Here is a 22676-nt window from a genome sequence, read left to right on the forward strand (position 1 = left end):
AAGCATTAAGGAAGAATTCAAGATGCTGAGTCAAGACTCCTAATATCTAAGTCCTAGTCCAATAATGAAATGATGTGGGGCTTTTGTAAGGCAGTACTTCTGTTTCTGTAAAAGAGATCATCAAAAGAATTAGAACTACAAACCATTAGATTTTAAGACTACAGGAAAGAGAAATGATGCCTAATAACATCAAATAGCATTATATAACTCATCTGCAAAATAATGGTCTCAAAAGGTTTCATCAGGCTTTAAGGTTCTATGAATCTAACTATAGCAGGGGAGGGTGAAGGAATAAATAAAGGAAAGGGTAAGGAGTTTAGTTCAGTTTTTATCTCAGCAAAAGTGGTAGGCCCATCAGAGTACGGTGCCCCTCTACATCTGCTTCCAATTAGATAACCTAGTTAAAAAACAAAAACAAAAAAAAAGGGGGGGATGGAGGGGAGGAGGAAAGGAAGAACTCAGCAAGAGAGTGAAAGCAGAGGGAATATCTTTACTGATGAAAGTGTTTGCTCCCAGGAAGCTTTCCTAGTTTAATTCTCAATGGCATATTTTATTAGCATTTCTAATGCATACAAACGACACTTCAGGAGAACAATTAGTCCACTCTCCCTCTTCTGACCAAGGAGCCATTATTCTCTGCCTTTCTACCCTACTGCTGGTCTACCGAGGGTCTTCTCAGATATTGATAAACCAATCAGAAGCCTAAGTAAATTTCTATCAAAACCTGGCCCCTAAGTGTGAGTCAATACAATTTGCTCTTCAGGATTCTGTAACTAAAAAAAAAGCATGAGGACTTGAATTCCAAAGGCACTTCCCACAACTGTCACCACATCTGCACAATCTAATCTTGATAGATCAATTTTGAGTTCATACCTTTCCACAATTCCTTCAGCTCCTGGCGTTTTTCTACACAAAATTTTAGAGAGCACAAAAAGATATACTTAACCCTTCCCACACAACTGGCTTTACCCTGATGAGCCTCACCATCCTCCAACAAAAATTCCAAACAAACATTATGCTGGGAGGTCAGGACAGGGCCTGAGCAGGCCAGAGGAAACCTGCCTAGGATGTGGAAAATACATACTGATAGAGTTTATTAAGATAATTCCTTAGGAGATTTCAACACAAGTAAAATTTTCTAAAGGAAGAATTCCCATCAGCCACTTTAATTATTTTCATATCTAAAAATTACTTATGCTCTTTTTAAAAACAGTAATTTGTACATTATTCTACTAAAATTTTGTTTTTTGTAATTATGTCTTAATAAATAAGTAGAAAAGGCATGCATTCTCTTGTGCATCTATCTCAAACACACAGACCAAAACAGAGAGCTGCCATTGTTTCCATGATGCTCTTAATTATTCATAGGGGACTCCCAGATGAGGGAGTATGTGTTAATAAGCCTAATTGTATCACCTCAAAACAATGACAATTGCACCAAATAAACAACAAAAAGTAGCAAGAAACTGTTAAAGAACACATTTTGAGGGAACATTATCAGAAAGATCAAAAAAATGATAAGCAAAAAAGAGATCTAATACAATGAATGGAGTAAAAGAAAGTTAGAAATCTCCAGAAGGAAAGAATGAGGCTGCCTCTCTAGAAGAGAGATTAGACATATCAATAACCATAATAGTCGTTTAGAATTATAATAAGAATTATAAAGAAAGATCTCATAGGTAAAAGACTGAAAATAAGATCCATGAAGGAATTCAAGAAAACAAACATGAGAACTGACACAACATAAAAGAATGTGGAAAATCTAACCCCATTTACTGGTCAGATACTTCAATATACGCACTGATATCCCCTGACTTCATAGTAAGAAACTTGAATATATATATATATTTTTATGTATATATATATATATATGTATATATAGATGTCCCCTCAAATACTTAGCTTTCCAATTCAAAAACTCTTTCTTCATGACCTACATCTTCACTCCACTTCAGTCACCCATAGGGATGTCGACATGGGATGCCAATTCTGTGATCTAATTTCTGATATTTTTCTTTCTATTCTTCATTCTCACCATGACATCTTTTGCCACGTGGAGCCTCTCCACAAACACACCATCTCCTAATCCAACATTCCTGCTCTGAACCCATTATTCTCTACTCTAAAGCTTTGTCTCTAAGGTTGATCTGTTCAACTATCCACTATGTTCTGCACTTGAATCCCTTTCCTCTTTGTGCTACTGCTACTCAAGCTTTGCTAAATCCATTTCTAGGTTGCCTCACACCATCTACCTTCTCTATTCCTAATTCAGCTCAAAGTTGTTAAATAAAGTTACACTACCAGCATTCTAAATGCACTATTTAACTCATCTTGTTTCACCTGGGCCTTCAACTCTACACAGCAATCCTTTTATTCTCCCCTGATGTACTCTATGGCACTTCTCACAGTGGCTGCTTCAAACTTCCTCTTATCTATTTGAGACTCCTCCTTTACCTCTCCCACTCGGCACAGGGTCTTTTGTTCTTTACTGAGAAATAGAAGCCATCTATTGTGAGTTCTCTCTTTTCTCTTATTCCTCTCTCGAAATCTACTAACATCAATCTTGTCCTTTGCTCTAGTATCTGAAGAGGTTTTGTTGTTACTTAGTCGTTTTTCAATCATGTCCAAATCCTGGTGACCCCATTTGAGGTTTTCTTGGCAAAAATACTAGACTGGTACAGCTCATTTTACAGATGAGAAACTGAGGCAAAAAGGTTTAAGTGACTTGCCCAAGGTCCCATAGCTAGTAAGTGGCTGGCTTTGAACTCAGGAAGAGGGGCTGACTTCAAGTCCTGCATTTTATCCACTGTACTATCTAGCTGCCCATCTCAAGAGGTGGCCCCCTTCTTTCCAAGTGCAACTCCCCCTATTAGTGCCCTTTTCCTCTTAAGGTGCCCTTCCACCTCAGACTCATAAAGCTAGAGCTGAATGTAATTCAGATGTCAAGTAAACTAACCCCCTTCATTTAACAGATGAAGAAACTAAGGCTCAGGGATGTTAAGTAACTTCATTAATTTTAGTAGTGTCAAAAGCAGGACCTGAATCAAAGCCCTTTAGTTTTAGAGATAGTACTCTTCCTGGAAACTTTCTCCTCCAATCATTCCCTCTTATTTTCAATCTCTCCATATCTTATGGTTCTTTCTCTGCATTCTACATACAGTCGAGTCTAAGAATTTCTTATCCTTAAAAAACCTTCACTTGACCTTGTCATTCCCTTGATAAGCTGATATAAGGCTATAAGGCTATTATTCTTCACAGTCAAACTCCAAGAAAGAGCTGATTCTTCACCTTCTATAACTTCTCAACCTTCGCAATCTGGTTTCTGACCTCATCATTCAAATGAAACTATTCTCACCTAGATTACCAATAATCTCTTAACTACTAAATCTAATAACCTCTCTTCAGTTCTTATTTCACTTGAGTTCCTTACACCTATTGACAGTCAACCACCTTTTTTGTCCTGAATAGTCTCTTCTCTTTTGCTTTCTGTGATACTGTTTCTCTACATGTTTGACCATTCTTTTGAGCTCTTACTAAATGTCTGACTGCTCTCCCTATTTTCTTAATTATCAATCATCTTGTACCCACTAAATATTATTTTCACACAAGACTCTGTCCTAGACCCTCTTTTTCTTCTACAAGTGATCTCATCAGCTTTCATGTAAATGCTATCAATTAACCAGATAATTTTCAAATTTATAATTTATGGGGGTTTTTTGGGGGGGGGTTGTTTGTTTTTGTTTTTTTTTTTCTTTTTAGGCAATTGGAGTTAAGTGACTTGCCCAGGGTCACACTGCTAGTAAGTGTCAAGTGTTTGGTCTGAGGCCTATTTTGAACTCAGGTCCTTCTGACTTCAGGGCTGGTGCTCTATCTACTGCACCACCTAGCTGCCCCCAAATTTATAATTTAGAAATCTGATTTTTCTCCTGAAGTCTAGATTCTCATCACTAAATGCCTGCTAGATAGTTCTTAGATGTCTCATGGACATCTCAAATTCAAAATGTCAAAAGTGGAACTCATTTTCTCTTCTAAACTCATCAAACCTCCACCAAAGTTCCCTATTTCTATCAAAATCATCAATATCCTTTTGGTCCCCTAGGCTGCACCCTGAAGTCACCTTTACCCTATTCCTCACCACCCATAACCAATCAGTTGTCAAATCTACTTCCACAATATCTCTTGCATCCATCCCCTTCTCTCCATTAATATATGCACTAAGCTAATTCAGTCCTTCATCACCTCTCAAAAGAGGCAATGTGGTATAGTGGATAGAGCCCTAGACTTGTAGTCAGGAAGACCTAGGTATAAATTCTTCCTCAAAAACATACTAGCTGTGTGATCCCAGGCAAGTCACTTAACCTCTGTGGGCCTCAGCTTCCTCATCTGTGAAAGTAGGTGTCTGTACTCAACAACATCTAAGGTCTTCTCAGTTACTAAATTTATGATCCTATTTTTTTGCCCAGACTACTGCAATAACTTTCCAAGTAGCTTTCCCTACTTCTATCATTTACCTTTGCCAACTAATCCTTCACAGGTATCAAATTAATATCCATAAGACAAATCTTCATATGTCATTCCCCAATGCACAATGTGACTAGAATGTTACTTTAGGCTTCCAACACCTAAATGGTTAGGTTTCCTCTCTGAATAACTGTCCACCCCAATTCTTTCTCACCTCATGTGCTTCTACTAGTTCATGCTCTCTAGGCCATGACCTCGAGGGCCCCATGGTCTATCTCCTACCCCCACCAATTACGGTGGAAATGAGAGCCAGACTCTTTAGAGGATAAGCAATTCCACTCTCCCAGAACAAATGTATCATAGTTGGATTGTCCCTGCACCCCTCCTACCACCCCAACTCCCTTTTAACTGTTTTCATCCCATTAGAAAAAAGTCTTTGATGTGGTTTCATTTTGTGACAGCAATGATCATATGTGTGCTTCTACTGACACATAATGTCTGACCTTGATCAGATGAAACCAGATTGAGCAGGGATAATCAGTTGATTGCTAGACACATGTTTCACTGAGCTTTCATTGCATTTTTGGTGCTCTGATTTTTAAGAATGGACATGAAGAAGTTATACAGAGACACGAAAGACAAAGAGACATGAAAAGTTGTCCCTTTAAAAGAGAACACTTTCAATGAATATTAGAGATATTTTGTGGGCTGTTGGTATGGGGAAGTAAAGTACTTCAAGGATCACTGCAGTGCACAGGGAAACAGATTACATTAACATGCAAAGGAAAGGAGTAAAAAAACAAAAAAAATGAAAAAATGACAAACTACTACTGTGAAACAGCCTAATTATTCCCCCAAAATCAAACAAAGACCCTCAGAGAGATCTGGCAGCTGTAGCTGGAAGAAAAGCAAAAAGACCAGTTAAAAAAATAGCTGCTAACCACTACGATGAAGGAAAAAAATGCTTGTCATGGGCAAAACAATGCAAAGATTGGAGTACTGAAGATGGTGAAAAAGGTGATTTTTGCCACCTGAACAGCCAAAGAAGTCAATAGCCCCACTCTCCCAGGTCTAGCTCCTATTCCACAATGCTGCTGGTATGCTTAAAGCTGAGCTGTACCCAGTTCTAGTTAGAACTGCTGCTAAAATGCTTCAGCAAGCTTGCTGATTCAGCATAGTTATAATTCCATATTCCTCATCCTGAACAAGCCTTCCTGGTTAATCATTAAGAGACACCAGAGAGAGAGAGACAGAGAGAAGGGAGAGATGCCATTTTTGCTATTGATTTATGTTTTCTGACCTACATGGCCCCATCACGGTAGATCCTTCGTCTGAAAACCTTATGTAAACCCAAGTCACCAGTAGTTCTAGGTCTTCAACCTATCCCACTACTCATCCAGACCATCACTGGGCATGTTGCCAAATGGGACAGTAGATGAGAAGAAAGCCATATTCAGCTTTATCCCTAACGGAATTGCTGTTTATCTGTCCATACTAAGCTTTACTTGTCTATAAACATCAATAAACTGTTCTGACCCATCCTAGTATGGCTTTCTGCCATGCAACCTAACTCATGACACTGATGGAACTCCCTTTTTCATTCAAACTTACTGTCAGAAGACATCCAATAAAATACAAGCATCTTTATCAGAAGATAACATTCACACACAAAAACAGGGTTTTTTCTTTTTACTTCCATTGGACTCAGAATTTTTGTCTTTAATGAACTCTAATAAATATATCAATATACTGAGAAACAGAATTGTTCCAGAATTACAGAAATTCCCCAATGGAGATGGAATATTGCAAACCACCTAGCACTATGCCACACATCACAAAAAGTTAAGAAACCTATCTGAAAGATGGAGATAAACATGCATAACTGGCCTAGGAATTCTTGAGACTTAAACCTCATTGAAAACCTATGGACTATAATTAAGGGAAGAGTTAGAAAAATGTATTGTTATGCTTAACATCCAATATGATCAAATATTGTTTCATGAAGAATTAAAGACTATTTGTCAAAATCCTGTGAACTCAGGGGCAGCTATAGTGCACCGGTCCTGGAATCAGGAGGACCTGAGTACAAATCTGGCCTCAGACACATAAGTATTAGCTGTGTGACTCTAGGCAAGTCACTTAACCCCAATTGCCTCACTAAAAAATAATAATAATAATAATAATAACAAAATCTTGTGAACTCAATTCAAATCATATAATGATTTCGGCAAAACAAGGACATATTTCAAATTAAGAAAGTTTTTTTTAAAGATGTTAAAAGTTACAAGATTTATCATATATCAATAAATATAACTGCTTTATTTTGCACCAGTTAATTCACACACCACCTTAGGATAAAATGCAAAATCCTCAGCCTGGCATTTAAAGCCCTTCACAATCTACACTTAATCTTTCCAGATACTTCATACTACTCGCCTTCATGTGTTCTATATTCCAGCCAAACTACCTCAGCATCCCATCTTATGTGATACCTGGAATACATTCCTGTATGTACATCCAAGTCTTAAAATTTGGTTTCCTTTAAAACTTGCATAGGCTGCTTCCTAGAGGAAGCCTTATTTCATTCCCTCCAGACATCATTGCCCTACCCCTTCTGAAATTGCCTTGTAGTTAGTTATTTATCAAATTTAGTCTTGTATTTTCCTGGGAGAATTTAAGCTCGTAGGGAGTTTCTTTTCTTTTTTTTTTGCCTTTGTACTCCCACTGCTTAATACAGTGCCATGCACATTGCTAACACATATTTGTTGAAATAAACTGATGAATCAACAAAAGAAATATGAACAAAAGATGATTTGAATGGAAAATAAAAACGTCATCCTACAGGAGTTGGTAAATGACCAAACCACAGAAACAATTTTAAAAGTATACCAAAGGTAACACTAATGAAACAACCTAACAAAATGTATAGAATACAATTAGAGCAATATTTATAAACACTGACATTAACAAAAGAGGATTGACGAATTGAGCATGCAATTTTTAAAAACTTGTAAGATCAGAAAATTAATAATCTCTTATGTGACTTAAATATTAAAGCTCATACCATAAAAAATTAGAAGAGAACCAGATCAGATGACTTTCACAGCTGTGGCTAGAGGGTAAATTCATAACCAAATAAGAAATAGAGATGATTACAAAAGACAAAATAGATCATTTCAATTACATGAAATTTTGCCACAAAATTAATGCCACCAGGACTAGAATTGCTATTGATTTATGTTTCCTGACCTACATGGCCCCATCATGGTAGATCCTTCGTCTGAAAACCTTATGTAAACCCAAGTCACCAGTAGTTCTAGGTCTTCAACCTATCCCACTACTCATCCAGACCATCACTGGGCATGTTGCCAAATGGGACAGTAGATGAGAAGAAAGTCATATTCAGCTTTATCCCTAACGGAATTGCTACACATAAAAATATGTGTGGCAAATAAATTTGGTAAGGGTCTGATATTCAAGATATATAAGCAATTAACAGAAACATCTAAGAACAAAAGCTATTCCCTAATGATTTTTCAAAGAATATAAACAATTCTACAAAGAAACTACAAAAATTGTTAATAAACTATTAATCATATGAAAAAAATGCTCAAAATCAATAAAATTACGAGAAATGAAAATCAAAACAAATCTGAAGTTCCATATTATACCCATTATATACCATTATACCCATCCAAAGATGACAAAAGAAGAGAACAGTCTATATTGGAGGGCTTGTGTAAAGATAAGCATTGTTGGCAGAGTTGGTGCAAATATTCTAAAAAGTAATTTGAAATTATGCAAAGAAAAGTGACCAAAAGGCCATATCCTTTGGCCCTGACATCCCAAGGCATATATCCCAAGGGTGTTAATGATAAAAAGAAAACCCCTTAGTCATTAAAACTTTTTTTTTGTAATAGTGAACAACTGGAAACAAAGTAGATATCCAACAATTGGAGAACTGCTAATCAAGATATATGAATGTACTAGAAAATTACTGTATTTTGTTTAAAATGATGAATATAATTCTCAATATTCAAAGAAAGCTTTTTATGAATAGATACAAAATGAAGTAAATAGAATCAGGAAAACATACTTGAAGGGTCCTTAACCCTTTATTTGTCATGGCCTACCCTCTGGCATTCTGGGGAAGTTTTTTGTTCCCTTCATAGAATAATGGTTTTAAAATCATAAAACAAAATATATAGGATTACAAAAGAAATCAATTTATGTTGAAATAGTTATCAAAATATTTTTTAAAACAAGTTCATAGACCCCAGGTTAAGAACTCCTAAAATACACAATGACTACAACAACGTAAATGGAAAGGAAAAAAAAACCAGTAAAACTAAATGCTATGAAATTATAATGACCAAGTTTGGTACCAAAGAAGAAAGATAAAAAAGGCACCTCCATCCATTCCTTGCAGAGGTGACAGAGTATACTCCATAGTTCCATAGTGGATAAAGTTAAGAATACTTTTTTAATATGTTGATTAGTTTTGCTGAACTGGGGCTTCTTAGTTTTGGTTTTGACTTTTTTTTTTATTCTTTGTTGTAAGGGATAATTCTGTATAACAGTGTAGAGGGAAAGAATATACTAGGAAGTATGGATTATGAAAAAACAAAAGAAAGGAATAAAATTTATTTTAAAAATTAATATTCTTTAAACAAGCACAAAAGAGATTTTGAAAATTAAATATGAGAAAGAGAAGTGAAGCTTTTAAAATCTGATAATATTCAAGAGGGTTTTTTTAAGAGTAACAAAATTAATAAACTAGTAGATAGTCTGATCCAAAAAGAATGAACAAATATAAGAAACAAAAATAAAACACCCATCTTTTCTCTGTAATCAATAAACTATTTTCAGGGAATATTCTTTGTAAGAGGGTTTGTTGGGATGTTTATTGGGAAATATCTGTTGAGTGAAAATAAAATAAGTAAATTTTTTTAAAAAACAAAAATAAGCAGAAAAGGAGGATATTTACTGTAATAGAAAGGGAGAAAAGTTATCAGAAATTACTATACCAAGTTAAATGGAAACAAAACTAAAAATATAAGTGAAATGGATGACTATCTTCAACAATTTTAAATACCCAAACAAGAAACAGAAGACAACTAACTCAAAAAATATGATACAGAGAACACAAATAACTCAATCTCAAGAGAAATTAAACAAGCCATAAATAGACTCTCAGAAAAATACTCTCGGTCCAGACAAATTTACAAATATATTCTATTACATATTTTAAAAACAAATATGCCTTTTTATGTATTATGAACTTCCCCTCCCCCCCCCAAAAAAGGAGAATTAATACTTTACCAAACACCTTCTATGAAACAAACATAGTCTGGATTCCCAAATTAGAGAGAAATAAAGCAGAAAAAGAACTGCAGAATAGTATCACTAATGAACATGAATAATATCTGTGACTTAAGGAAACCTCCTCACGTGGGAGCTTGCTCCATCAATGCTGAGGCACTAAGAAGTGAAGTAACTTACCAAGGTTCATATACCTACTAAATGTGAGAGGCAGAATTTGAATCCAGATTTTCCTACTCCAAGGTCAACAAGCTATCTACTATGCCACACTGCCTTCTCACTAATGATTACCTACACAAAAATATTCAATAAAATGCTGGCAAAAAAAAAAAGGATTACAGTAACATATACAAAAAATCATTAAGATCAAGGAATGATTTATACCAGGTATGCAAAGATGGTTTAACACTAAGAAAATAAGTAGCATAATAAATCACATTAATGATCAATGGATACTGAAAAAATTTTCTATAAAATACAGTACCTGTGCCAAAAACAATAAAAAGCAAAAAGCAAGCAGACTTTATCTTAAAACCACAAGCTATCATTATCTATAATGGGAAAATAATAGAAGTTTTCCCAGTAAGATCAGGAAATAAGGATGACCACCATCGACGTTATCATTGGACATAGTACAAGAAATAGTAGATATAACAATAAAACAAAACCCCCAAAAAAGATTTAAGGGAATAAGCATTGGCAAAAGAAGGCAAAATTATCTCTATTTGTAGATGACAGTTTATTTAGAATCAAGAATCAAACAAAAAATAATCAAGACAATTTCTTCAGTAAATGAGATAATATACGTAAAGCAAGTGCTTTGAAAACCTGAATTACTATTATTTTTCAGCAGGACATAAAAGAAATACACAAAAGATCACTTTTCAAATGTTACTACTAATAGAAACTAGGGAAAAAGATATGTTATTTAAATTAAAATCAAAATGCATTAAATACTTAGGAGTTATTTTACCAAGACACACATATAGGATTTATATAAATAGAAATACAAAACAATTTTCACAGAAATAAAGAAAATGAAGACACTTACAATAGTCATGATTAGACTATCCCAATATAGTAGAAGTAACAATACTTTTCAAATTAATTAAACTACAGATTTAACACTAAACCAAACTGCCACTTTAGACAAAACAATAACAAAATCACTATGAAACAAGAAAAGGTCAAATATGGCCAAAGAAATAATGAAAAAAGTAGAAACTAAGGGGGTCTCACATGAGCAGATCTCAAATTATCTATTATAAGGTAGTTACTATCAAAAGTATTCAATATTGCCAATCAATCAACAAGCATTTATTAAGCACCTACGATGTGCCAGGCACTGTGCTAGGCGATGAGGATACAAAGACAAAAATGAAACAGACCCTACTCTCAAGGAGCTTACACTCTTGTGGTGGAGACAATATATACATATGTAAGCATATACAGAATAAAAACAAAATAAATACAAGATAGTTTAGAGAGGGAGGGCATTAGCAGGTGGAGGAATCAGTAAGAGGCTTCATGTAGCTAAGTCTTTATGTAAGGAAGGGATTCTATGAGGAGGTGGTAAAGAAAAAGTACAATCCTCAGAGGGAGTGCATGGGCATCAGAGACGGAGTGTTGTCTAGAGGAATCCAAAAAAGGCTAGTTTTCCTAAACTATAGAGTGCAAGAAAAGGAATAATATGTAATGAAGCTGGAAAAGGAGCAAGGGCCAAGTTGTAAAGGGCTTTAAAAAACCAAAGAGAAAAGTTTATATAGGGAGCCACTCGAGTTTATTGAGTGAGGGAATGACATGGTCAGAAGTGCACTTTTTAAAAGTCACTGGTAGCTGTGAGGAGGATGGACTGGAGTAGGGAGAGACTTGAGGCAGGGAGACCAATTAGGAGGCCACTGCAATAGTCCAGGTGAGAGGTGATGTGGGTCTAGATACTAAATAAAAATAGAAACATTGATCAATAAAATAGATCAGATAAACAAGGAAATTCATACAACAGTCTAGTCTTCAATAAATCCAAGATATAAAATATTAGAGAAAGAATTTTTTATTATTCAATAAGAACTACTAGGAAAACTGGAAAGTAACTTGGTGAAAAATAGGTTTAGCCCAGCATTTTACAATACATATCACAGTAAATTCCAGATAAGTAAACAAGCTAACTGTAAAATTTCTATATTGAAAAGTCAGAGAGTAGCAGGTTCTCTCTCATAACTTAGTAGGAAAAGAAAATGTAACCAATAATGAAACAGAGCATATTATAAAAGACAAAACAAACTATTTCAATTGTATAAAATTTAAGTTTTTGCACAAATAAAATAATTTCAGCTAAAATAAGAATAAAAGAACTGTGAAAATATTTGCATTAAACAGTTCTGATAAAAATCTGACATCCAAAATCTGAAGGGAATTAACACAAACTTTTAGGAATAAAAGTCATTCCCCAAATGACAAGTAATCAAAGGATATGAACATAATGTTCTCAAAAGAAATGCAAACTATCACCCATTATCTTTTAAAAGTGTTCAAAATCTCTACTAATTGCAGAGAAGCCCAAATTAAAACAATTTTGAGATTACCTGACATGAAAATAGCAAAGATTCAATGTCATCACAGATACAGGGGAGACTTAAAAGGCATACAAATTCACCTCTTATAAACTTACAATCACTTTGGAAAACAACATAGATTTTGCAAGAAAAGTTACAATATTGCTCATGTCCTCTGATACATCCAACTGACTACTGGATTTAAATTCCAAAAAGTCTACCGACAAGAAAAGTATGAAAATATCCATAGCACCAGCAGAACCACAGAGGCCTTGGTCATCCAGTTAGTCACAGGGTCAATAAATCTTAGTCAACTAGTAATGACAGCTGAGACACTGTTCCCGACCCAAGACTGACTCACATCAAAATACACAAGTTACAGAGAAAGGGGAATCACTCACTGGTGTTCCTCTCCAGATCCAACACCGTATTCTTACCTTGGCACATGATGGTTGATCTTGTAAGCATTGAAGACCTCTTCTATCTTATCTTCTACTTTTGCCTAGTAAAGAGGCAGGAGATGGGGGAGAGAAAACAGAAATGTGGATAAGAAGTCTATAAAATCAGTATCCTATTCCCTTAGAGATTTCCAGCCAGTAGCAATCAAACAATAACTATTTATTAGTGCCTACTATGTGCCAGGCACTATGATAGGTGCTAAGGATAAAAGATAAAAGTGAAAAAAAATCCCTACTATTAAGCAGTTTACATTCTAGCAGGGAGACACAACGTGTATATGTATATGATTATTTAAAATAGGTTAAAGAAAAAAAATTTAAAAATAATAAATAAATAAAATAAAATAGGTTAAAGAAACATTCTTTGGTTAATGAGGAATTCATTTCCACTTGTGAAATACTCTTACAATGTTTACATTATCCTCTCAGATCTATGTAACAAAGAATGTTACAAATTCCAAAGTTCACTATAACGTATGCTTTTAAGCTACAATGTAGTTTTCTCTAGGGTTAACTTCAGAAACATACCCTCAAGATGTTTTATTTATATCATAAAAACTGCCTTAGAGTCCCTAGGTACTTACTGTAATGGAATTGTCTCTGGATTATTTAATGTTATTAAAGGGAGGAGCAATAAGAATACTCTAAAATACTCTACTCACTAACTTTTCAATAAACAGAGGTGTCAAACATGATACTGCCGTCAACACTTCAGTGTGGTCCAAACCACATTAAAATGTAACTGGGAAATATTTAACAAAAACAAACAGAACATAGCTAATGTTAATATGTGGTTTTCTAAGTCATTGTACAACAGCAGGGATCCTTATGTATGGTTTAGTGGCCCCAATTTCTATTTGAGTTTGACACCTCTGGTCTAAAACATTTATAGTTAGCTTTGGAATTTGTTTTTAAGTGACTTGAACAGGGACATATTTGATGTGTCAGGAACTCAAAATACTTCAAAAGCCATCAGTAAGTTAGACTGAACTGGGAAAAAAGTGGAAAGATTCCTAGATTCTTAAATTTCCTATTCACTGCATTTTACCTAGTGAAAACAGCACCCCTCAGTCTGATATGAAGCACTAACCTAAATAAGCAGAGCTGTTCTTTTTCTAAATTGCTCTATTTCTATTTCATTCCTTCCCCAGGTTGGGAAAGATAATTAAATATGGTTTCAAAGACTTCCTGAGGGGCTTTAAGCTCAATGATAAAGAAAAGTAAATAAGAAATATAAAACAGTGAACAAAAGACTTAATGCAGCTATTCTGCTAAATTATGTCAAAAGCAAGATTTGCTTAGCAGACATTACAAGGTCAGACTATGATGACTAGAAAAAACAAAACTAAGTAGAAAGATCTCTCTCAAACATAAACCTACTTGAATTCATTATGCCTCATTTAAAACTGTTCAAAGGCTAGTACAAAGTAGTGGTGTCAAACTCAAACAGAAACTGATCCCTGAAGCCATATATTGACTTTAAAAACCTGTGGGCCCAAAGTTTGACACCTCTGATGTAAATAGCTGAGCTTGACATTTGCTCAACACCAAAATGTCTGGGCTTCCACTGAACAAGACAGAAGTCTACATCTTAGAACTCTCCCACAAGAAGCCCTCCCCTCTTCAGGCCCATCTGTCAAACATTAGACCCATGAAGTCAGTGGATAAAGGAAATATTTACTTCTAGGCTATATCTGTACGTTCTAGGCTACTTATCCATATATTCTATACAAACATATTTCACTCCACCAAGAGGAAAATGTCAGTATTATTTATCTGAGTAACACTGTATACCTTCTTCAAAGATTTTCAGATTTTCTGTTTCTTCCTTCAAGACAAGCTGGTGGTAATTCAATGCAATTTTGTAACTAACTCAAACTTGAATACTACAAGCTTTGAGCTGCAATAATAATCCATGTTCGAGGTCTATAGCTCACAATAATTATTTATTCTTCACTGTGAGCAAATAACTGCTTTTCTCATTTTCTCTTAAATTTTATACACTCTAGGCTGTCCTAAGAATAAGACTAATTTTTAGTATAAAACCAATTCAATAAAGGTATTTCAGAAAAGCTACTATATCCTAACTTTTTTTTCATCAGAAAGAACAAAAAGTTCAACCTCAATTTTAAAAATATTATGCAACACCCATGAGAGTTCTAACATGTGGGCTTTTCTTCTCTTGAAGCCTAAATATCTGAATGATGAGGAGGAGATGCCAAGATCATCATTTTACATTAACCTTTAAACAATTTAAAATGAGTCACGTTGCAGAGTCTCCTGAAAAGATCTATAACTACTAAAACAAGTTTGGTTTGATCATCTACACAGGCAAGACCAAGCATATAACAAATGTCTATTACCAATATTATGACCTGCAATCAGAGAGACAACCTACAGAGTTTGCCGACCACTAAGTACATCTAGGAAAGAAGAGGGAAGGGAAGGAGAAAGGAATAAGCATGTATATAATGCTTACTATGTGCCAGGTACCACGCTATGTGCTTTTTAAAAAATATAATCTCATATGATATTCATAATAACACTGAGAGGCAGAAGTTATTATTACACCCATTTTATAGTTGAGGGAAATGAGGCAAACAGAGGTTAAGTCACTTGCTCAGGGTCATACTGCTGGTAAGCATCTGGGGCCAGATGTGAACTCTGTTCTTCTTGACTCCAGGCCTAGCGCTTTATCCACTGTTCCACCAGCTGCCTCCAGACAGTACATTGAGTTTGGTCCAGTGTTAAACAAGTGGAAGAGGGTGGCCTGGAATACCAAAAAATTTCAAAGTTTCTTTAATGACCTCAAGCTTGTCCTAGAGGTAAAGTCCTAAGAGAGATATAGATATAGAGATACACACACACACACACACACACATATAGATGTACATATGTATATATGTATATGTATGCATGTGTACACACACACACACACACACACACACGCTAATAGTTTACCAGTGTTATGTGTGACTGTAGGATATGGACCACAACAATCTTGAAAGAATTAAAAGTGAATATCATAAAGAGGAAAATGGAAAGTTGTATGATTGTGATAAGACTACAATAAATAACCAATGAAGGGGCAGCTAGGTGGCACAGTGGACAGAGCTCTGGCCTTGGAGTCAGGAGGACCTTAGTTCAAATCCAACCTTAGACACTTGACACTTACTGGCTGTGCGACCCTGGGCAAGTCACTTAACCCCAATTGCCGCACAAATAAATAAATAAATAACCAATGAGGAACTTCCATGAGCAGTTTTTTCATATATAAAATGAGAGACTAGTCTAGATAATCTTCATATTCAAATCTAAATTGTGTTTGAGAGAGGTCTTTCTACTTAGTTTTGTTTCTTCCAGTCATCAGTCTGACCTTGCAATTCTACTAAGCAAATCTTGCTTTTGACATAATTTAGCAGAATAGCTGCCTAGGTCCTTTGTTCACTATTCTATATTTCTTATTTACTTTTCTTTTTCACTGAGCTTAAAGCCCCTCAGGAAGCCTTTGAAACCAAATTCTAAATGCTAACTATTGAAAATGAGGGTCAAATTTTTAAAAGACGGTGTTCACATGATACCAATGAGGGGAACTCCAAACTTAATTTGCCTCATTGTGAAGTTTTAGTTTGAAAGTGACCTTAACTGTGAGTGCTCTCCAGGGCTTTCCTGAGCTCTCTTCTCCCTCTATACTTGGTAATCTCCTCAGTACCCATCTCTACAAAGGTAACTCCCAGATCTATCTGTCCATGCTCAGTCTCTCATCTCCAGCTTCCTACTGGACATCTAAAATAGGATGTCACATAGACATCTTAATCTCAACATGTACAAAACATAACTCATTATCTTTGCCCCCAGGTCCTCCCCTCTTCCCAACTTCTCAATTACTGTCAAGAGCACAACAATCCACCCCGTCACCTATGTGCACAACCTCAGTGTCATATTATACTCTTCCACTTTCTCTCATCTTACATATCCAATAAGTTGCCAAATCTTGCTTTCTACCTTCACAACACCTTTTGTACATTTCACCTTCTCTTTACTCACTCAGCCGAACCTGAGTTCATGCTCTCATCACCTCTTGCCTGGCTACAGGAATAATCTTTTGGTTTGATCTTCCTGTTTCAAGTCTGTCCCCAATCTAGTACATCCTCCACTCAGTCCCCAAAGTGATCTTCCAAAGCACAGGTCTGTGCATGTCACCTCCACTCACCCACCTCCCACTCAGTAAACTTCAGAAGCCCCCTATCACCCACAGAATCATATATTAAATCCTGTTTAACATTTAAAGTCCTTCACAACTTGGTCCCTTTCCAGCCTGTTTATACTTTACTCTCTTCCATACACTCTACAATCTAACAACACTGGCCTATTTGCTGTTCCTTGCACATGAGACTCCACCTCTCAATTCTATGTTTTTTCACTGATTGAACCCAGTATTTATAGTGCTATACATCTTCCCCTCTACTGGCTTCCTTCAAAGAAATGCAAAAATGTGATCTCTGCACTACAGGGAGAGCAGGAACCCTTAGAGAACAGAGATCACATTTTTGCATTTCTATGAATTCCAGCACTTAACACTGTGCCTGGCACTTAGTAAATATTAAATAAATGCATACTGATTGTTGACTAACAGGAGGGAAATTAAGGGAGACAGTAACTTCAAAAGGAGTCAAATTCAAAGGCATCAGAACACAATACTCCAAGGCTTTCAAATCTACATTCAAGCCAAACTCAGTAATTATACAAAACTCCATTATCTTTTCCTAATACTCCTTTTATTAATAAATCACATAAATTTCCATGGTTCCTTTCTCAAAGAACTTCCAAATTCCGTGCACCCTCCATTTTCAGCAAAAGAAGCCTGGGAAATGAAGTTATTGGTGGGGAGCAGCACGATAGCTGTTTAATAGTGTCATAGCGACAGCCAATAGCAAAGGGCTCAGAAGTCCAGTGCCCCATAGTCACAGGGCACAAGATTCACAACCATGTTAATCAAAGTGATATGACTGCTCAGAGGAAGATTCTGTCATCCTAAAGCATCTAAACTCCTTTAGAAACATTATTGGATGTAAATGAAAGGATCAGTCACTGAAAACTTGTCTTTTTAATTTTTCTAAAGTGACTGATGCAGAGCTTTCCATGAGAGCTATCACATCCAGGTCCATGAAACAGAAAAGTCATACGAAAATCACACTGCTTATATGACTGGCATATGCCAACGCAGATTATGAAATCTATTTCCAAATAAACATTCTACTACTTATGGTCATTTAAACATTTTACTGTGAGTTTCTCAAACTCCTGGACAACTTTTTAATCACTTCTATTAAGATCTTCATTATCTATCCTGTTCAAACTATCTACTGTTGCTTTTTCATTGAGTACCAAATTGTTTTTAATGACTTCTGTGGTTGTTCGGTTGTTTTCAGTCATGTCCAACTCTGTAACTCCATTTGGGATTTTCTTGGCAAAGATACTAGAGTAGTTTGCCATTTCCTTCTCCAGTTCATTTTATAGATAAAGAAACTGAGGCAAACAGAGTTAAGTGACTTGCCCAGGAGCATAGCCAATAAGTGTGGGAGGTCAAATTTGAACTCAGGTCTTCCTGACTCCAGGCCTATCACTCTATCCACTGTGCCACCTACCTGCCCCTGTTTTAACGACTCCAGCTTCACAAATCATTTGAGATCTAGCAATGCTATGCCCCCTTCATTAGTTTTTTTTTTAACTCCTCAGAATCTCCCAAGTCTACTCTTTTTTATCCAAATAAACTTAATGTTTTGCGTAATTCGAAAAAGTATTCTCTCAACAAAATTCACAAAATAAGGTAGCATTATCACTTTTAGCTTTATTAGGTTAAAACTGCACTAAGACTTTTAGAATACTTTGTATTGTCAGAGGCCAACCATGATCAGTGACTATTTCTCCAATTATTTAAGTCTCCCTTTTATTTTTGTAAAGTGCTTTGTAGTTGTATTTATATAATTCTTATGTTGGTTGGTAGGTTAACTTGGAGATATTTTATACATTTTGGAGTTATTAAAAATGGAATTTATATTATATTTCTTCCTGATTTTTATTAGCACTGTAAATATAGAAACATTAAAGATTTTTGTATATTAATTTTGTATTCTGCTATCTTAGTGAAGCTATCATCTCAATGTTTCTTTGATGATTCTCTGGATTTTCTAAACATACTATGATATCATCTGCAAAAATGATAACTGTTTCTTTTCTGCTGATGTTTCTTTCTTTATTTTTGTTCTCTTGTCTTATTACTATCACAAACATTTCTAGAATTGTTAAATAATAATGGGGAGGGCTAATATCCTTGCCTTACTCCTGTTTGTTTCTAGTGTTTTATCACTGCAAAAGATACTAGCTTTTAGCTTCAAATATATGCTTTAAATAATATGAAGAAAGGCCCTTCCACATCTATGATTTATTTTTATTAATTTGATTAATTGTGCCAATTGCTTTTATAAATGTTGAGTCATTCTTTCATCCCTCAAAGGAATCTAACTTGGTCACAATGAACTACTTTCTCACTATATTTCTGTAGATTCTTGTTGAAGATTTTATTTTAGAATTTTTGCTTCAGCATTCTTTAGTATGACTGTCTGATAGTTTTCTTTCCCTGCACTGTCTTTCATTGAGTATCAGAACCATCCTTGTATCATAAAAAGACTTTAGTTTGAGGGAAATTTTTCATATTATAGGAATTAAGTGCTTTTTAAATGTATGACAGAATTCACTTGTAAATCTACTTAGCCCAGGATGTCTCTTTCTTTTTCAGTGCATTATTGTCTTGACTTCTTTTTCTGAGACTAGCTTAAGATCTCTTATCTTTTGTTTTATTAGTTTGGAAACTTTATATTTTTTGTAGGTACTTATCAACTTACTTTGAATTCTCAGTTTTGCTGGTATATAATTATGTACTTGGATGACTATAAAAATGGTGGTGTCCTCAATAAATAAGGAAGTTAGGAGAAGGAGTGGGTTTAGAAAGCCATGAGTTCTGTTTGAGGCATGCTGAGATGGCCATGTTTGAGATAATATGTAAGGAGAAATGTACAACAGGAAGTTGGAGATGAAGAACAGGTGCTCAGAATTAAAACGAATGCTGGATATGAAGATATGGGATTCATCTGTATAGAGATGATAGTTGAATCTATGGGAAAGAACAAAAATAAATGAGTCCAGAAAGAGAGAAGAGAAAAAAGGACCTAGGATAGGACTCAGGGGGTATTCAACCAAAAAAAAGGAGAATGAATAGATGATTAATCTATAAAATAGACCGAAGAGTATCAAACAGGTAAGAAGAAAACTACAATAGAGGAGGATCAAAAAACCCTCAGCCATGACAGAGTATACTGAACAAGGGATTAGAAACAGTGCATCAAATGCTACATAAAGGTCAAGGAGAAACAGGGCTGAGAAAAGACCACCGGCTTAACAACAAAAAGATCATTGCTGACCTTAGAGAAAGCTATCTAAGTTAAGTGTCACAGAAGACAGATCACAAGGGGCCAGACAGTTTTCAATTTACCAAAAAAAAAAAAAAAAGTTGTAAAAGTTCATTTGTGAGGGAGCTATTTGGAAGTGAGACCTCATTTTCCCACTGAAACAAAGTTATAAATGACAATGCTCAAAAGTCCATTTTAACACATACTATAACTGAAACAATAATATATCTCCTATTTCTCTTGGCCACTGAGCAAACAATCTGATAAAAGTTAAGGGAAATCTTGTTCCTACAGGCTGGGACTGCTTCATCTTCTGCTTATCTGGAGGGGTAGGAGCTACTCATCCTTTTGTCCAGGACTTTATAAACTAAGCGTATATAGTTGGAAAGTAAGAGATCCAAGCAATTTTCTCAAAATCATTCAGAAATCCAGCAGAATGGTCAAGAATAAAATTAATACCTAATTGGCATAACTTACTCTTTATTACACTATTTGAGTTTGTGTCTATGAAACAGTTTTCCTCTGCATATCCAATTAGTGGGAATATGGTATGCTTTCCATTTCACTGCTATTTGAGGAAGAGTAAAAGATACAATATTGTAACTTTTAATAGTTTTGCTTTCATAGCTGCTATTTTAAATCAATTTCATAGGACATCAGCTTTCATCTCAGGAACTATCAGTCTCTTTTTATCATTTTTTTTTTTAATTCCTAGGGGCCCTTTCTGAAAGCACAATTGCTGCCTGAGAGTCATTTTAACATTTTTAAAAGAGTAACTTTGCCATTAACTAGTACTGGAAAGAAAAAAAATATGCTAAAACTTTATAATTAAGAAAAGTTGGGCATAAACCTGCATGGCCTATTGGCAATATAACCAGGTTTGGCATGAGTCTCGTCTAAGACAGAAGCAAAGGCACAACCTTTGGTCTGGACTAAATGGTCTGCTCAGCTGTAGCCTGCTTTATTCAAAGACTATCTCTCCTCCAGTTCTTTGCATAAGCATCCCCCCAATCTCTAATCACCTGGATCTCTTGGAATCCCTGGTTTCCTGCAAGTCTCAGCTCAAAAGCCACTTCTTACACAAAGCTCTTTCTCATCCTCCTAGTTATTAGTATTCTGTTTTGACTATTTTCTGCTCATACTGACTACTCTTCTTCTGAAATCCTATTGCGATACATATAGCATTTAACGCATAAATATTATCTAATGTTACTAACTTATCTCCATTTGTGTCTCAGAGTATTTACTTGGTATTTCATTGTATCCCTCCTTGTCCCCTCCCCGCAAAAACAAAACGTAACAAAAAACAAGAAAAACAACTCATTCATTCATTATTAGTAAAGAGCTTACAACAAAGGAGAAAAGGCACGTATAACCATAAATATAACACAAAGCAGACCATTATAAGAGCACAAGATCCACACGCTGCTACAAGAACAAGGCGCTATCAGTGTTCATTGGAAGAAGAGATTTGTGGTTTAGGAGATTAGGAAAGTGTCATCTAAGTGGTGGTACTTAAGTTGGCCTTTAGTCAAAGATAGGTGATTTCTTCTTCTTTTCTTTTTGTTTAATTCTGACCTTAACATACACCAAATAAAACGGATATTTCCAGTTTATATAATAGGAAAAAAAATTCTTGTAGCTCTTCATTATGCACAGCTCTTTTTTCCATTTTAAGTATATAATAAGCTTAACCTGTACCTTTCAAAGCTGTCTTGCTTGTCTGCATTGATGATTTCAACAGAGATTTGAAGGGAAAGAATGGCATTTTAAGTTTAGGAAATGGTACGAGCCAAGTCACAGAAATGGGAAAATATGCAATATGATCAAAGGGTGGCAAAGCAATGCAATTTAGCCAGAGAATAGAGCATGAAAGGAAGAGTAGTAGCTTGAGATAAAACTCAAAAAGTAGGTTGGAGCCAAATGGTAAAAGGTTTTGAGTGCTAGGCTAAGGAACTTGACTTTATTCAGTAAACCTGAATTTGACTTTAATCGGTAGGTAGTCATTTAAAGTATTGAACAATGGAGCAACCTGATGAGAGAGAGCTGTGCATTAGGAAGGTTAATCAGAGGTGCAAGACAGGAGTTTGGGCAGGAAAAAAATGATTGAGAGGCTACTGCAATACTCCAAGAGAAAACCTTAAGTAGGATGCAGTAGTGGGGTCAGTAAAAAGAGAACTGGTGAAGAGATAACACAGAACTAGGACTAGGGGATTTAGTGACTAATTGGATATAAACAGAAGTCTAATTGGGTTTTCTAGTCTTAATAGTGTCTAAAAAGAGTTTGAGAGAAACCAGGGAAAAGTTTTATGAACTGATATAGAAAAAATTGTTTAGAATCAGAACAATTTATACAATAACAATAACACTAAGAATAAACAACTTTGAAAGGCTTAAGAAGCAGGAGCCAATCT

At 35.3% G+C, this 22676-nt stretch overlaps 1 protein-coding gene across 1 annotated transcript in view; it reads right to left on the reverse strand.

The window, feature by feature from the left end:
* Positions 1-22676, reverse strand: part of LOC114029326 (protein farnesyltransferase subunit beta) — a 108860-nt gene that overhangs the window by 79567 nt on the left and 6617 nt on the right. The window contains exon 2 of the mRNA XM_027843715.1: positions 12773-12837. Within this exon, the coding sequence (XP_027699516.1) occupies positions 12773-12837 (65 nt within the window). The remainder of the gene's footprint in view (positions 1-12772; positions 12838-22676) is intronic.

This window comes from Vombatus ursinus, unplaced genomic scaffold (genome assembly GCF_900497805.2).
Source record: "Vombatus ursinus unplaced genomic scaffold, bare-nosed wombat genome assembly UNPS02014926.1, whole genome shotgun sequence".
Lineage (NCBI taxonomy): Eukaryota > Metazoa > Chordata > Mammalia > Diprotodontia > Vombatidae > Vombatus > Vombatus ursinus.